Genomic DNA, 19,451 nt, shown 5'->3' with positions numbered 1-19,451 from the left:
TTTAAGAAATATGTATAATCGACTTCAGTACATATAATACACCTGTAATTTAAACGCATATCAAATAGCTACGAAATATACATAAATTAACCCACCATACATCATACACCCAGGGAAAAAAATACACACAGAAAATACAAAATACTGTACAACCACGACACCACAAACACGAGGTCATATGTATAACGTCTCTCAACATACCGACTTTAACTTTCACTAATAATACATAATCATACACTATACACCCATGAAAAACACGACACCTAACACCCCCCCCCCATACATTATACAACCACGCCTGTAACCTCGAATTTATCCTGGTAGTAGTGGTACAGTATTCTGGCTATTGTATTCTTTTATTCATACACTTAATACATTATATATTTATACATCCACCCAAAAATATATATGTATATATGTGTGTGTGTGTGTGTGTGTGTGTGTGTTTTGTCTTCTAAGTATTACTATTCTTTTTGCCACACACTGTACCTAACAAACCATCATTACTACGTACTATACTTTAGCCACACACTGTAACTCAAACACCACCATCACAACTATTATTTTTGTCACACCGTGTCACAGGTGAGAAGAGTACAGGTGAGAGGTAATTGGTGACATCACACACACACACACACCACCAAGTCACCTGTGTTAATTAGCGGGTGAGTTATTTACCTTACGGAGTCACGTTAGTAGGTGTGTATGTTACGACCACACACACACACACACACACACACACACACACACACACACACACACACACACACACACACACACATACATACATACACTCCGGATAAAATATTAACGCGATTCCGGTTAATGGGAAAGGGACATGATTTTTTTTTCTATTATCTATTATTCCCCCCTTTACAGAGAGGTGTATAAAGGATGTGGCTTTGCTTGTCTGTCTGTATGAATTATGGACAGGATATAGCGGTCGCGGTCGGAGTGAGCGCATGATTCACTGGTCGGTGGCCATTTACTTGTGGTGTGGTCGGATGGTCAGGGGTTTTAGGAGGGAGGGAGGAAGGAGGTGGTGGAGGGAGGGAGGGGGAGGAGGGAGGGGTAGAGGATTTATGGGTGGGAGGGAGTAGAAATGGGGAGGGAAGGGAGAGGTGTATAGGGAGGGAAGAAGATAGGTGTAGGGGACTAGAGGAGGGATGGGGGTAAGGGGGAGGAAGGTGGGGAGGGAGTGGGTGGGGATAGGGGGGAGGTGGGGAGGAGGGAAATAGTACGTTTGTTTGTTGGTCGTTTTACGTACGTACACGTGTATACTTAAATGTAGACTCGCACTTACACTTACATGGAAATATATGTAAACCACACACACACACACACACACACACACAGTATTTTGGTATCGATCGACCACAGATTATCTTGTAAATATAGAGCTGAGCCGCGACAATGTGAGTTACCTCTAATATTCTCTCTTACTAGCTTTAAGTTGAGAGAGAGAGAGAGAGAGAGAGAGAGAGAGATAAGACCTTCTCACCTGAAATCCCGACATAGGAACATCTTACCTATTTACTATTCTCCTATCAGTTTAGTCAGATGGGTGATATAGGTGTGATATGTCTGTTTATGTCTTTCTCTATGTCTGTGTGTGTGTGTCTGGTGTCTGTCTTCAATTAGCTGTTAGTATTTATTACAGCTGCGTATTATTACTACTACTACTACTACTTCTATACTTAATAAGAGCCATCAACAGTACACCTCCGCCCATCAATAAGTACGTGGGCGTAACGACGAGTGGAAAGGATCTGTCATGGGCGCGGTGTGGGGTTACGTACCGTGGGCATGGGGTTGCCGTGGGCGGAGCAGTGAAGGGCAGCACCGGTGGTGTTGAGGAAGGAGAGGGAGCGGGGAGGCTCCACCAGGAATTGAGGTCCTTCCTGCACCCCTGAGCGGCTCTCCCCTGCAAGGAAAACAACAACAATTAATAAACAAACAAAAACACAAATAAAACAATCACACACACACACACACACACACACACAAACACACATACTGTCTCTGGCAAGTTTAGGAACCCCCACCCGACACACACACTAATAATAATAATAATAATAATAATAATAATAATAATAATAATAACAACAATAATAATATAATAATAATAATAATAATAATAATAATAATAATAATAATAATAATAACAGTAATAGTAATAATAATAACAACAACAATAATAATAATAATAACTAATAATAATAAAACATACCAAATACAAAAAAATAATCATATAAACACACTAACATCTCACTAAAATAAACATCTATTCAAATCTTCAAATAAAACACAAGAAAAAGACGAAAAATACAATTGTTCTATTATTTCCCTGACGTCACCATATTTTCCCTGACGTCACCATATTTTCCCTGACGTCACCATATTTTCCCTGACGTCACCACACTTTCCCTGACGTCACCATATTTTTCCGAACTAAAATAAATCGCATAAATACTATGGGTTTATATCTTCATGGAGATAGTCGATTTTTTCTCTTTTTTTCTTTCAAGGTATATGAGAGAGAGAGAGAGAGAGAGAGAGAGAGAGAGAGAGAGAGAGAGAGAGATGAAAATAGGCAGACATACAAAATTAAACAGAGGTAGACAGGTAAACAAACAGACGTAGACAGTGACAGACAGATGAAAATAGGTAGACAGAAATACAAACTTAGACATAGACAAACAGACGAAGACAGACAGACAGACAGAGAGTGAGGCTGAGAGCGTCCCAACACGAATCAGTAACCAAGGTGACGAGACCAACTCAGCCCACAACACAACACACCTACACCACAGCTACCACACCTACACCACAGATACCACACCTACACCACAACTACCACACCTACACCAGATACCACACCTATACCACAGATACCACACCTACACCACGCTACCACACCACCGCACAGATACCACACCTACACCACAGATACCACACCTACACCACAGATACCACACCTACACCACAGATACCACACACCTACACCACAGCTACCACATCTACACCACATCTACCACACCTACACCACAGATACCACACTACACCACAGATGCCACACCTACACCACACCTACCACACCACCACAGATGCACACCTACACCACAGCTACCACATCTACACCACAGATACCACCTACACCACATCCTACCACACCTACACCACAACTACCACCTACGCCACATCACCACCTGCACCACAACCACCACACCTACACCACAACTACCACACCTACACCACAGCTACCACACCTACACCACAGATACCACACCTACACCACAGATACCACACCTACACCACATCTACCACACCTACACACAGCTACCACACCACCACACACAGATACCACACCTACACCACAGATACCACACCTACACCACAGCTACCACACCTACACCACATCTACCACACCTACACCACAACCACCACACCTACACCACAACCACCACACCTACACCACAACCACCACACCTACACCACCACACCACCTACAAAAGACTAAAAAGGGTTTAAACCATCGCCTTCAGAGTTAAACCGTCGTCCTCAAATGATTAAACCACGAAAGAGAACAATTAAATATAAACAGAGAGAGAGACCCATAGTATTTAATACCAACATTACTCGACCCGTAAATACCCAACTTGTGTGTGTGTAAAACCCTCTCATCTATGTCTCTACATCTCATCATCTTGTATCCACTGTCTTCTCTTTATTCTTGTTCTTCTCTTCTCTCTCTTTTTCATCCTACTCATTATGCTTTACTTTCTCCCTTCCATCTTATTAATTCTTCTTCTTCTTCATCCTTTCAATATCTTTTTATTTATTCTTATTCCTTCGTCTTTTGCCTATTTTCTTTTTCATTTCTTTCTCCTTCACTTTCTTTCTTATTATTCTTATTTTTCTTTCTTCAATTTTTTCTTTCATTTTCTCCATCTTCTTAATTTTCTCTCAGTTTTTCTTGTTCCCCTTTTATTTTTATTTTCTTCTTCTCGTCTTGTCACCGGTACATTGATAATCCCCAGACATGGTAAACACAACCTCGGGTAAGTGGTGGTGAGGAGTGGTGGTGGAGGTGGTGAGGAGTGGTGGAGGTGAGGAGTGGTGGTGAAGGTGGTGAGGAGTGGTGGTGGTGGTGATGATAGTGGTGGTAGTAATGGTGGAGGTGGTGGTAAGTAATGGTGGAGGTGATAGTGGTGGGTGGTGGTGAGTAGTGGTGGTGATGGTGGTGATAGTGGTGGTGGTGGTATCGTGTAGTGGCCGCAGTGAACATGACAGTCTCTCTCTCAACCCTGGGGAGACCTTGTGGGAGGGAATGAGGAAGGAATGAGGGAGGAAAGGAATGTGAGGGAGGGAGTGTGAGGGAGGTAGAGAGTGCGAGGGTGTGAGTTAAGGAGGGCGCGCGCACACGCGCGCACACACACACACACACACAAGTGGAAAAGAAACTCACTCAAACGCAATTCCTCTTAACTCTTAAAATACCTTAACTTCAGTTGCACCAAAAAGTCGTATAGTAGAATTCCATTGAAATTTAAAGAAAATAATTTACAACACTTATGATATCAGTTACAAGAGAGAGAGAGAGAGAGAGAGAGAGATAACAGAACCCGGACAGAATACATGATGACACACTGGGTTCATATTAAAACCGGGTCAGGAAGAAGAGATCACAAGACTGATCCACTACGAAACAGAACGAGATAATTCAACCAAAAATAACCCGGACAGGAAGACAAGATAACACAAAGGGAATTTAGCAAGATAACCAGGTAATGATTTGATGACCACCTTCCGTGTGTGACCGACAAACACACAAACACACACACACACACACACCTGGTGACCTTTCCTGACCTGGTATAACTCACTGTGTCTTTTCCTTAACAAAAATCTTAACCTTGTAACCACTTAAATCAAATGATAAATAAATAAAAACAAAAGAAATAATAAATCATAATAAAAAATAAATAAAACTTACAATAACAATAATCGTGATAATCATAAAAAATATATCAATAGCAAAAAATAAGATGAAGGATCCTTAATTACAATACTAAATATAATAATAATTAATAACAATACTACGAAGATATAGCAGTATGTATTGTAAAGGCCCCCTCAATCACCTCTCACTCCCCCTCTCACCTTCCCTCTCTCTCTCCCTCCTTCAGCCTCCACACACCTACCAGTAAGTGCCAATGTCTCAAATACCAACACTGGCACGCACACATATCCTCCTACCCCCACCTTCAAGCATGTTCCCGACACACACACAAAACACCCAGTAGGTCCTCCCCCACACCTCACCCACCCCACACACACACACCCAGCAGCCCGCCCACCCCCCACACCCACAGACAAAATCCCTGGAATTTCATTGGGTTGGATCTGTAAGTCTGGATGAAGCAGGAGACTCCACCACTTTGATCTCTCGTCTCTGGATTCCCAAACATGCCTAAGTTGTTTTTTTCCCTTCACACACACACACACACACACACACACACACACACACACACACACACAAACACGTAAATTTTTTCCCTTTGTAGTGCAATGGCGAGAAGGCACCTCATTGGTTCATTTTATCTACGTCACAAACACCTGGTGGCCAATATGGTGTTGAAAATGCACTGAGACTCTACCACAACTGGATGCCTCGACTTACCACCACACCACCGTCACCATCCTACACACCCCGTCTTCTACACCACACCACCGTACACCCGTCACCGTCTCCTACACCACACCACCGTCTCCTACACCCGTCACCGTCTCCTACACCACACCACCGTCACCGTCTCCTACACTCATCACCGTTACCGTCTCCTACACCACACCACCGTCTCCTACACCCGTCACCGTCTCCTACACCGTCTTACTCACCCGGAAACAACTCGGAAAGTCATTCTCAAAATTGCATCAGCTGACCTCGATACACTATGTTCGTCACGAGGGGTTTAACTTTCTGAGGGCGAGTTTTAACTTTCTGAGGACAAGGGTTTACTGTAACTTTCTAAGGACAAGGGTTTAAATTTCTGGGGACGAGGGTTTAAACTTTCTGAGGACGAGGGTTTAACTTTCTGAGGACAAGGGTTTAACTTTCTGGGGACGAGGGTTTAACTTTCTGAGGACGAGGGTTTAACTTTCTAAGGACGAGGGTTTAACTTTCTAAGGACGAGGGTTTAACTTCCTGAGGACGAGGGTTTAAACTTTCTGAGGACGATGGTTTAAAAATTATTGTCAAATCAAACTATGAACACAATAACTTAAACATGTCCCTCACTTCTCTCCTTCTCTCACCCTCACTTCTCTCACCCTCACTTCTCTCCGTCTCTACTTCCCTCCCGTTAAACCGCTTCATCCAGTTTTAATCTTCAGGATGGTAATAAACATCAATCATCAGTGTTTACGTGTTTTTTACTATTAATGTTTACTATAAAAGAGAGAGAGAGAGAGAGAGAGAGAGAGAGAGAAAGAAAGATCACCACCAACAATAAAAATGGTTAAGTGTGAAATTGTAGAGATAAAACACCTTAATATGAACATGCAAAAAATCGGGTCGTATTTCCCATAGGTCCGACCCGACACAACCACTGAACACATTCTGCCATCCCGCCGAAATTTTATATCACATGACTCGTGATTATTTCTGGCGGGATATTTGGCGAATTGGCGCGAAAACAAAAATGATAATCCTCCTGCCCAGTTATCTACTTCGGCGCGAAAAAGAATCATCGAGAAATGGCGCGAAAAACTATCCTTCAGAGCCCAGTAATCTAGAAATGGCGCGAAAAAACTATCCTTCAGAGTCCAGTAATCTAGAAATGGCGCGAACATATCCTCTTGAAATTAGTTATCTAGAATTGGCGCGAAAAAAAATAATCTAGAACTGGCGCGAAAACAAAATCTAGAAATGGCGCGAAAAAAAAATCGAGAATTGGCGCGAAAAAAAATCTAGAAATGGCGCGAAAAAAGCAACTCTCCTGTGAACGGTAATGTAATCCAGCCTAACGCCCCCTAACTCTCGCTAACATGGTATGGTCAGGACACGTTATGCTCTGGTTAATTTGATCGTCAGAGAATGTTTAGTGTTGTGGTGTACGATGTTGGTTATTAGCCACGAGTTAACGCTATTGGCAGAGGATAACGTTACTGTTTAGGGAATCATTATCGACTTGGATACCTATTTTAACCTAACCTGACCTAACATTAACCTCCCTATCCCTAACCTTACTTAACCTTACTTAACCTAACGTAACCCCCAGGTAATATTTGGGTGTTTAATCATCAGGTGAAATAAGCTGGGGGGGAGCTAATCTTCACCTGACCACACTACCTCCCTGACCTCTTCATTTTGACCTTTGACCTGTTAAAAACTGTCTCAGGTCAAGAGGTCATCACTGTGAGGTTAACGATCCTTACTGGTACAGAGAAGATTAAGTAATGTCCGTTATGTTATGTCTAATGAGATTGAAAGTGATCGATTGAGTGACTAGATCCCGTGTTGATTACAATACTCTCATCCACAGGGAAACTACTCACACACACACACACACACACACACACACACACACACACACACACACACACACACACACCAGCACCCCGCCGTCTATAATAAAGGACAGTATTGATAGCGCTCTTAAAACAGAATTCTCCGCGGACGTCAGAGAGAGAGAGAGAGAGAGAGAGAGGAATGTTAACAGGTTAGCCAGTGAGGGAGGGAGGAGGGAGAGGAAGGACAGGGAATGGCAGGGAGGAAGGGAGGGATCCTGCCGACAATGAACACAGAGCGTGGAGCAGGCAGCCATTGGTCCGTGTGCCCTGCCCGTGTCAACATCGGCCTCCGCTAATGTAAACAATCCAAGCCTCGACTGCTGCCTAACCCCCTCCCCCCTACCAGATGGTGATGAACGACCCCTTCCCCTGCCAGATGGTGATGAACGACCCTTCCCCTGCCAGATGGTGATGAACGACCCCCTTCCCCTGCCAGATGGTGATGAACGACCCCTTCCCTGCCAGATGGTGATGAACGACCTTCCCCCTGCCAGATGGTGATGAACGACCCTTCCCCTGCCAGATGGTGATGAACGACCTTCCCCTGCCAGATGGTGATGAACGACCTTCCCCTGCCAGATGGTGATGAACGACCTGCCAGATGATGAACGACCCTGCCAGATGGTGATGAACGACCCTTCCCCTGCCAGATGGTGATGAAGACCCCTTCCCCTGCCAGATGGTGATGAACGACCCCTTCCCCTGCCAGATGGTGATGAACGACAGATGGAACGACCCCTTCCCCTGCCAGATGGTGATGACGAGACCCCCTGCCAGATGGTGATGAACGACCCTTCCCCTGCCAGATGGTGATGAACGACCGACAGATGGTGATGAACGACCTTCCTGCCTGCCAGATGGTGATGAACGACCCCTTCCCCTGCCAGATGGTGATGAACGACCCCCTTCCCTGCCAGATGGTGATGAACGACCTTCCCCTGCCAGATGGTGATGAACGACCTCCTTCCCCTGCCAGATGGTGATGAACGACCTCCTTCCCCCAGATGGTGATGAACCCTTCTGCCAGATGGTGATGAACGACCCCTTCCCCCTGCCAGATGGTGATGAACGACCCTTCCCCTGCCAGATGGTGATGAACGACCCCTTCCCCTGCCAGATGGTGATGAACGACCTCCTTCCCCTGCCAAATGGTGATGAACGGAACCCCTGCTAACCCTCCTCCCCCTTCCCCCACACCTAATCGTCCCCCTCCCCCTAACCCTCCTCCCCTTCCCCACACCTAACTCCTCCCCCTCCCCTCCTCCCCCTCCCTCCCCTTTACATGTTGGTGGACAGGCATCTCCTATCGTTGGATGTTTCAATCAATTTATACATTTGCAGTCAATCTATTTCAGTTAATTAAATCTGATTTCGTGTTCCTCAAGTGTGGATCTCAGCAATAACAGATTCCTGGTGATTGTCTTTTTCTTTTTGCTCTCTCTTTCTCTCTCTTCTATATTTTATCTATTCTTTCTCTCTACATCTCAATTGTTTCTCACTTTCTCAATCTTCCCTCTCTCACTCACCTTCTTAATCTCCTTCTCTCTCTCTCTCTTAATATTCCTTCTCTAACTCACTTTCTCTTCCAGATCTCTTTCCCATCACCTTCCCATCTCCCCTTTATCTTTCTCACCAACATAACACCACACAATAGGACCACCAACTACGGGGCACAAAAGAAGCACAGCTGACCCTCCTTCAACACGTCCACAAACAACCCCATTACAACCCCAATTACAACCCACACCAATGCCTCTCTATCATCACGCCAATAGAAGTAATTTGCATTCACTTAACCTAACCTAACCTGATCTATCAATTAAACGCATGATGTCTCCTTTAACTAATTACTTGTTAATTAAAATACCACTTCCCGGTACTAAGAGAGGTGTTAAATTGTCATTGTTAAAGGTACACTGTGTGGTTATTGTTAAAGGTACACTGTGTGGTTATTGTTAAAGGTACACTGTGTGGTTAGGTTAGGTATTGTAAAATTGTCGTTCGTAAACAGTTAGCAAATATTTAATCAACTGGTTTAAAATATAATCAGAGGGTTAAATCATAGTTCTCAAAGGATTAAAAGAATCGTTTTCAGAAGGGTTAAACCATCGTCTTCAAAGGGAGTAAATCATAGACCTTCAAAGAGTTAAACCATCATCCTCAAGACATCTTCACACACACACACACACACACACACAGACACACACAGACACACACACACACACACACACACACACACACACACACAGTCAAAATATTGCCTCAAGCTGGTGACACGCTCAGTGGTTCCAGTCTTGACCTAATCTCTAAATTCGGTGGGTCTCTCTCTATACCCAATCATCAGTCCCTCTCCTCCAATCATCAGTCCCCTTCCTCGAATCATCAGTCCCCTTCCTCCAATCAACAGTCCCGTCCTTCAATCATGTCCCCGTCCTCCAATCAACAGTCCCCTCCTCCAATCTTCAGTCCCGTCCTCCAATCATCAGTCCCCGTCCTCCAATCATCAGTCCCCTCAATCAAGTCCCCGTCCTCCAATCAAGTCCCCGTCCTCCAATCATCAGTCCTCATCCTCCAATCATCAGTCCTCATCATCCAATCATCAGTCCCCTCCTCCAATGTCAGTCCCCCTCCTCCTAATCATCATCCTCCAATCATCAGTGCCGTCCTCAATCATCAGTCCTCATCATCCAATCATCAGTCCTCATCCTCCCAATCAACAGTCCCCGTCCTCAATCATCAGTCCCCTCCTCCAATCATCAGTCCTCATCATCCAATCATCAGTCCCCCTCCAATCATCAGTCCCCATCCTCCAATCAGCAGTCCCCCTCCTCCAATCATCAGTCCTCATCCTCCAATCAACAGTCCCCGTCCTCCAATCATCAGTCCTCATCCTCCAATCATCAGTCCCTTCATCCTTTAACCACTTGAGTACGATGACTTAACCCCTTGAGATGAAGTCAATAACTACTTCTCGCTCCTACTTCCGGTACAAACGACCGCCATCTTGAACACACCGGGTGAACAAAAAGAAATTATCGACTATTTTTTTTCCAGGTATGGTCCTTAACGCCTCTTAGCACGGAGACGGATCACCTGAAGATTAGCCCCCCCCCTCAGTTTACTTCACCTTTACATTAAACACACGAACGCTAATTTAACCTAACCTAACTCATGCTAAACCTAACCTAACCCATGCTAACCTAACCTAATCTCATGCTAACTTAACCAATTATAGACTAAACTAACATACCCAAGCCTATCCTAGTCTAACCAAGCCAAACATAATCTATCCTAACGTAACCTAATCCACCACTAACCAAAAGCTAAATTAAGCTAAAACTAACCTAACCTAACCCCCCCACCAAGGTAAACACAGGGTGGTTAATATTAAAAAATGAAAGAAACTCGGGGTGCCAAAACCTTCAGGTAACTCGACATTAACCTGCTACATTAACCTCTACTTGGTATTTGTTAATGTTATGCCTTAATTAATGACAAAAACAAACAAACACACAAACAAATGGTCATCTTCTGAGAGGTAAATATAAAATCTATTCATTACCAAGACCAACATTTTCTAAGGCATATTTTTATACACCAGAGTACAATATTCTGAAAGGTGTTTTGTGTGACCTGACCTGACCTGACCTGACCCGACCCGACCGTAATCTCATCTTCGTTAACCTAAGTTTTCGTACCCAATGGACCTCTCCTCCTCCTCCTCCTCCTTGTGATGACGGTGATGCTAGTCTCCTCTTCCTTCTCCTTCCTACCGTCGACCTCCTTCTCCTCCTCCCCTTCCTCCTTCATCATCCTACCACCGACCTCTTCCTCCTTCTTCCTCCTCCTCCTCCTCATCCTACCACCGACCTCTTCTCCCTCCTCCTCCTCCCTCTCATCCGCCACAATCGATAGCCTTCCTGGAAAAAAATATAATAGGTCAAGTGAGAACGTTTTCCTGCCCCTCACTCATGGATATACATCATCGTCCAGCTCGCCCTTCAACCTGGGGATCATTATTATCTGCCGCCGCTTCATTATACCCTTTACTCCCGCCATTATGTCTGTATTTCCAACCTCCCTGACCGAGAGAGGGTATTGTCATCACCCGCGGCGCCGTCTGTGTGTGTGTGTGTGGGTGAGTCTCTCTATTTCCAACCTCCCTGACCGAGAGAGGGTATTGTCATCACCCCCGGCGCCGTCTCTGTGTGTGTGTGGGCGAGTCTCTATTTCCAACCTCCCTGACCGAGAGAGGTATTGTCATCACCCACGGCGGCGCCAGCCTGTGTGGCGAGTCTCTATTTCCAACCTCCTGACTGAGAGGTATTGTCATCACTCCCCTGGCGTTGTTTAGTGTGTAGAGTCTTATTTCCAACTCCCTCTGACTGGAGAGAGATAGTGCATTGTCATCACCCCTGAAGAGGTCTTGTGTGAGAGTCTCTATTTCCAACCTCCCTGACCGAGAGAGGGTATTGTCATCACCCGCGGCGCCGTCTGTGTGTGTGTGTGGGCGAGTCTCTATTTCCAACCTCCCTGACCGAGAGAGGGTATTGTCATCACCCCCGGCGCCGTCTGTGTGTGTGTGGGTGAGAGTCTCCTGTGTAAGACCTTCGCTTCACCCAAGATATTTATTTCCGTTGTTGACGTCACTGTTACCATCACAAGGGTTTGGATCGTTCTTATTTACGAGGTCAAAGGTTAAGGGTACTTATTGCTAATTTAGTCGTAGAATCTATTATACTTTGATTGGGTAATTAAGTGAATGAGTACCAAACATGTATTAATCCATAGTTACTATTGTTATCTTATTATAATTCACAAGCAACGTTTAAAGCTGTGTTATATATCGTCAAGAATTATAGATATCGTCTCTCAAAACAACTGTCGGGACTGAGTGAGAAATGAAAATCTATCCCTTTAGTTCGAGGTAAGATTGTGACGTCAAACGGCCTAATGAGAGAGCTCAGGTTCTCAACTGGCTCAGCCATGTTAATATTGTTATTATTATCCACTCTGTATCTGTATTTTTCTGGCTAAATAAACTGTTACAATTCAATTCTATGTAGTAGTGTGTGGCTGCTGGGTGTTCAGGGTAGGTCAGGTCAGGTTAGGTCAGGTTGAAGATCTTGAGTTAGGTTCTTTAGGGACTTTGTGTAGCCAGAGCTGTCTTGGTTGTTAAGTTCTAGCAGCCTCTACTGTACCACCCACGCACACACACACACACCCACACACACACACACACACACACACACACACACACACACACACACACACACACACACACACACACACACACACACACACACACACCCACACACACACACCCACCCACACACACACCCACCACACACACACCCACACACCCACACCCACCCACATACACACACACACACACACACACACACACACACACACACACACACACACACACACACACACACACACACACACACACACACAAGACCGCCCCTCTCCCCGACACACACACAAACTCAGCAGTTAGTTTCCATATAACCTCTTAGTCAACATTTTACTCAGAATAAATCCATTCACACACACTCTCTTAGTCAGCCTCCTTTCTCATGGCGATATAATGTTATCTGCTGACAGTGTGAGGTTTATTGCTGACAGTGCGAAGTTTACTGCTGACACTACCACCAGAGATACCACAACCTTTAATAACCCTGATATATATTACCTTCAACGCCCTCACCACCCCCCTCCCCTCCTTCTAGATCATTCCAATCATCCTATTCATTCCAAAATATGTAAACAATTAAAAAAAAATGTTAAACTATCATTCGAACGGAGACAAAAGCTGTAGGCGAACTGTTACCATGGTAATTAGTGAAGTCACCGCTGCAGACTGTCTCACGTCAGCGTTTTCTTTACCCCACCCCCTCCTCCCTGACCCCCTCCCTCAAAAACCTTATCACCATGGCAACAGTTGATCAGTTTGGACGCGATTTATACCAATAGTTTATCATGTGGATTTTGCCATGGGTTAAACAGATAAAGACGGTAATAGACAGACAGGTAAACAGATAAAGACGGTAATAGACAGACAGGTAAACAGATAAAGACAGGTAATAGACAAAGACAGGTAAACAGACGGGACCTAAAACAATACCTTCCCTTTGTTTGTAGTTACTGGCAAGGTTGACTCCAAGAACACATTATCCACTGTAGCTCAACCCTTTCAACCCACACACTACAGGGACCACTACTAGCCACTGAGGGACCACTACTAGCCACTGAGGGGACCACTACTAGCCACTGAAGGGACCACTACTAGCCACTGAGGGGACCACTACTAGCCACTGGGGACCACTACTAGCCACTGGGGGACCACTACTAGCCACTACAGGGACCACTACTAGCCACTAAGGGGACCACTACTAGCCACTGGGGGACCACTACTAGCCACTGGGGGACCACTACTAGCCACTGGGGACCACAACTAGTCACTGGGGACCACTACTAGCCACTACAGGGACCACTACTAGCCACTGGGGACCACTACTAGTCACTGAAGGGACCATTACCAGCCACTAAGGGGACCACTACTAGCCACTGAGGGACCACTACTAGCCACTGGGGGACCACTACTAGCAACTGAGGGACCACTACTAGCCACTGAAGGGACCACTACTAGCCACTGAAGGGACCACTACTAGCCACTGGGGACCACTACTAGCCACTGAAGGGACCACTACTAGCCACTGAGGGACCACTACTAGCCACTGAAGGGACCACTACTAGCCACTGAGGGACCACTACTAGCCATTGAAGGGACCATTACCCAGCCACTGAGGGGACCACTACTAGCCATTGAAGGACCACCAGCCACTAGGGACCTACTAGCCACTAAGGGGACCACTACTAGCCACTGAGGGGACCACTACTAGCCATTGAAGGGACCATTACTAGCCACTGAAGGACCACTACTAGCCACTGAAGGGACCACTACTAGCCACTGGGGGACCACTACTAGCCATTGAAGGACCATTCCAGCCACTGGGGGACCACTACTAGCCATTAAAGGACCATTACCAGCCACTAAGGGGACCACTACTAGCCACTAAGGGGACCACTACTAGCCACTGGGGACCACTACTAGCCATTGAAGGGACCATTACTAGCCACTAAGGGGACCCACCATGAGGACCACTTCGGGGACTGCCACTAACTACCACCACTCCCTCGTAGGCTGAGTTAATCCTCCCACCATCACCTTCACCCACTCTCCCTCACTCCTCTTCACACCTCCCTCCCCTCACTCCCTCCCTCACCCTTCTCCTTCTCACTTCCTCCTACACCCCGTCCCTCACCTCCTTCCTTCTCACCTTCTACCTCACACCTCCTCCCCCCACACTTCCATCTCGTTAGGCGTCGTGTAATGAGAGGCTATGAATCGATTACCTGAGTTATGTTCTTGTTGTACAGGTGTGTTTGTTTGGGAGTAGGGCGTGTTGTTAGAGTAGAGGCGTGTTTGTTTGGGGAGTAGAGGCGTGTGTGTTTGTTTGGGGAGTAGAGCGTGTGTTTGTGGGGAGTAGAGGCGTGTGTGTTTGTTTGGAAGAGGCGTGTGTTTGTTTGGGGAGTAGAGGCGTGTGTTTGTTTGGGGGTAGAGGCGTGTGTCTGGGGTACATAGGGTGTGTTGGAGGACATGGGAGTACAGGTACGTTTTGGGGAAATAAGTACGTCTCCTCAACACACACACACACACAGTATCGTGCCAACTTTGAGCTCCTGACACGACGCTTAATAATGGAGACGCGCCTTAATTTATAGCCTCCTGACGACGCCTTCCTGCCTGACAAACTGACTATCACTCTTGTTGAATTTTGCTCTTGATATTCCGACCCACCCCTCCTACACCAACCCTAACCCACCCCCACCCCACTCTAACCCATCCCACCTACCCCAACCCTAACCCACCCCCACCCCTCTGACCCACCCCTCCTACACAAACCCTAACCCACCCCACCCCACTCTAACCCATCCCACCTACCCCAACCCTAACCCACCCCACCCCACTCTGACCCACCCTCCTACACCAACCCTAACCCACCCCACCCCCAACCCACCCCACCTACCCCACCCTAACCCACCCCCACCCCACTCTGACCCACCCTCCTACACCAACCCTAACCCACCCCCACCTCACTCTAACCCACCCCAACCCACCCTCCTACCCCACCCCTAACCCACTATCCTCAAACAAAGCTTAACCCCTAGAATCATAAATTAAAACAAAAAAAAATCACAGCTTAATCCATCCCCCCCAACAGCTTGATACTACTCCAAGACATTCCCAAGAGCGGGGTTTTATACACTCCTGGAGACCTACAGAGGCGGGAGTTTGAGGAAAGGTGAATATAAACCAGTCCAGAAGATGTGGTCTTAAGCGTATTGGCAACCAGCAGGCTCTCTCTCTCTCTCTCTCATTCCCTCCCACAAACCTCAGAGGAGAACCCCGCCGAAAAATAAATAAAAATAAACAAATAAATAAAAATAATAAAAAATAAAAAATAAGAAAATAAAATAAAATCCTAGACGGTAAAAGTGTTCTGTTGTTAGTAATAAAACTCCACAAGTTATTCCTCTCAAAACACCATAAAACACCAGAGTAAACTGAGACAATGTGAGCATTTGTGTGTGTGTGTGTGTGTGTGTGTGTGTGTGTGTGTGTGTGTGTGTGTGAGCGTGCGTGTGTATGTGTGTGTGTGTGTGTGAACGTGAGCGTGTGTGTGTGTGCGCCGAGTGTGTGTGAGTGTGCGTGTGTGTGTGTGAGCGTGTGCGTGTGTGTGTGTGTGAGCGTGTGTGTGTGTGTGTGTGTGTGTGTGTGAGCGTGTGTGTGTGTGAGCGTGTGCGTGCGTGTGCGTGTGCGTGTGTGTGTGTGTGAGTCGTATAGTATAGTACCATTGTTTGGGGTTTTACTATGGATTGTTTACTGTGTTCCTTCGTGTTTACAGTGCCCTTGCGTCGGTGTTTACAGTGTACCTTTGTTTACAGTCCCTTAATGTTTATAGAGACTACCTTGATGTTGCTAGTGTTTACAGAGTCCCTTGATGTTTACAGAGTCCCTTGATGTTTACAGAGTGCCTTTATGTTTACAAAATCACTATATGTTGTCATTTACACAGTGCCCTAAGGAGAGAACACTTCCAAAACAAAAGAATCCCTACACCATTATTTCCTGTACGTGATTGTGTTCCCCACCACGTACGCTATGATATACTGTACGTCCGTGATCCGTCCTTTCCCTCTACAAGTCTTTAAGGACAACGTCACAGCGGACATGTTAAAGCGTATAATTATGGAGAGAAACTAATGGAGGATGGACCTATGTTTTAATGTAATATTTCCTCAGGGAACTCTTTAAATAGCAGGAGGGGGGAGGGAGGAGGAGGGGGGGTGAGGAGGAGGGGGGTGAGGAGGAGGAGGGGGGGAGGAGGAGGAGGGGGGGGTGAGGAGGAGGAGGAGGGTGAGGAGGAGGGAGGCGGAGGAGGCGAAGTGATGGTGGTAGCAACAACAATTATACTAGTAGCAACGATTATAACTTGTGGTAGTATAGTAATAATAGTAGTAATCGTAGTAGTAGTAGTAATAGGAACATATAACCCCTCACTATGGCACCACACCACGGTACTACACCACCACTATGGCACTATACAACCACTATACACTCCACCACCACCATGGCACCATCACCATACCGGGGAAAGCCTGGGACACAAATTCCTTCCCCAGTAATTATCACCAGTGTCTCATGTGCCCTTTATTGATTAAGGAATTAGAAGAAAACTGTGATAAATGATAACAAATAACGAGACAAATTACTCTCTTTCTCACACACACGCACAGGTAATAACACACACACACACACACACACACACACACACACACACACACACACACACACACCTGAGTTAATTACAAGTAAGTTATAATGAGGTGAATGAATAACCTTACCTATCGTGTTATATAGTGTCGATGAGCGAGATAAATGTTTACCTATGTACACCTGGTATTAGTGTACACAACAGGTGGTATTATTGTACAGTATGTGGTGTTATTGTACATTATGTGGTGTTATTGTACAGTATGTGGTGTTATTGTACAGTATGTGGTGTTATTGTGCAATATGTGGTGTTATTGTACAGTATGTGGTATTATTGTACAGTATGTGGTGTTATTGTACATTATGTGGTATTATTGTACAGTATGTGGTGTTATTGTACATTATGTGGTGTTATTGTATTGTATGTGGTGTTATTGTACATGATGTGGTGTTATTGTATTGTATGTGGTGTTATTGTACATGATGTGGTGTTATTGTATTGTATGTGGTGTTATTGTACATGATGTGGTGTCATTGTGCAATATGTGGTGTTATTGTACAGTATGTGGTGTTATTGTACAGTACGTGGTGTTATTGTACAGTATGTGGTGTTATTGTGCAATATGTGGTATTAATGTGGAAAATTATGTGGTACTGGTATTACTGTAAATGTGATCTTTCTTCAATTTTTCCTTTCCCCTCAATTATCACCTCCACTTCTCTCCCGCATTCCTCCTCGTCTCGCTACACCTACCATCTTGACAAACAAACAAATGAAGAATAAGAAAGAACACAAATTAATTCCTCGAAGATGACCAGACGAAAAAACAGAAGAGGAAGTGGATAACAAGAAGAGAGAGAAACTAGAAGACACAAAGAGAATACAAGACGAAGAAGACATTGATAAAGCAAGGAAGAAGGAGGAAGACGAGAGAATTTGGGGAACGTCAACAAGTTTATTTTACTGTGTGTGAAGGTAACCTGATAAGTCGAGCGCTGATTGGCTGATGAAATACTCCCGCCACTGTTGACACCCGCACGCTGATTGGTTGATGAAACACTCTCCCCCGTGCGCTGTTTGAGAGCCTACATGCTGATTGGCTGACAGAATATTGCCTCTGTGATGTCAAGTCGGACGCTGATTGGTGGATGAGATAATCCTGTGGTGTTGAATGCCATATGCTGATTGGCTGAGAGAATATTGCCTCTGTTGTTGGTCAGACGCTGATTGGTGGGTGAAATATCCATCTCCCGGTGCTGCCTCGTGCCAGTCCAAAACAATAAGATATGAGAGAGAGAGAGAGAGAGAGAGAGAGAGAGAGTTACTTAAATATGATGGGACAACTCCGTAGATTTAACAACTTGGCGTGATAGTCCCCCTCCTCTCTCTCTCTCTACACATACACACAGATAGATCTATTTTTAACTACATATAAGCTCCCATTTATTTATTTCCCAGATATATTCGGCAAGAGATGAGGAGGGAGATAAGATGTACATAATTTGAGAGACGAGAAGAGAAACAGAGATAGACAGAAAGAGAAGAGACAGGCAGGCAGACAGAAACAGACAGATAGCCCTCGTCGTTAAAGCTTTACCTACACGCTTTAAATCGTCTGTATTACCATTACTGAGAACTAAATAAATATCAAAGTATAATCAGTGTGTAATAAAGTTGTATAGAATATTCTCGTATTATTCTCTTATAATTATCTAAATATTACATCGGTAGTAAATAAAATACACATACATTATTATTAACATTTTCCTTTAAAAATATACCGTTAAGGGACGAATTTCCATAATTAAAATTTAAATATCCAAATTAATATTTTTTTTCTGGGTAAACATTAAAAAAAAAAATTTACGTAAAAATATTAGCCATTAAGAAACGATGAAACATTTGGTGTATTCGAATCGTAAATCTAAAATCAGGTGATAAGGTGAACGCGGCCGATAAGGTGAACGCGGCCACCTCAAGAGTTTTATATATAACCTGTTGAACGCAGCAGTCACCTTATTCGCTTTTCTA

General features: G+C 45.0%; 1 protein-coding gene across 8 annotated transcripts in view; it reads right to left on the bottom strand.

Annotated features, from left to right (window-relative positions):
• LOC121877532 (Down syndrome cell adhesion molecule-like protein Dscam2) overlaps positions 1 to 19,451 on the bottom strand; it is a 223,190-nt gene that overhangs the window by 81,178 nt on the left and 122,561 nt on the right. For all 8 annotated transcript variants that reach the window (XM_042383303.1, XM_042383306.1, XM_042383307.1 and 5 more), the window contains exon 3: positions 1,800 to 1,924. In XM_042383303.1, the coding sequence (XP_042239237.1) occupies positions 1,800 to 1,924 (125 nt within the window). The remainder of the gene's footprint in view (positions 1 to 1,799; positions 1,925 to 19,451) is intronic.

Source organism: Homarus americanus, unplaced genomic scaffold, assembly GCF_018991925.1.
Source record: "Homarus americanus isolate GMGI-L3 unplaced genomic scaffold, GMGI_Hamer_2.0 scaffold14655, whole genome shotgun sequence".
NCBI classification, from domain to species: domain Eukaryota; kingdom Metazoa; phylum Arthropoda; class Malacostraca; order Decapoda; family Nephropidae; genus Homarus; species Homarus americanus.
Note: the sequence above shows the minus strand (reverse complement) of the source record. Positions and strands in the feature narration are given on the sequence as shown.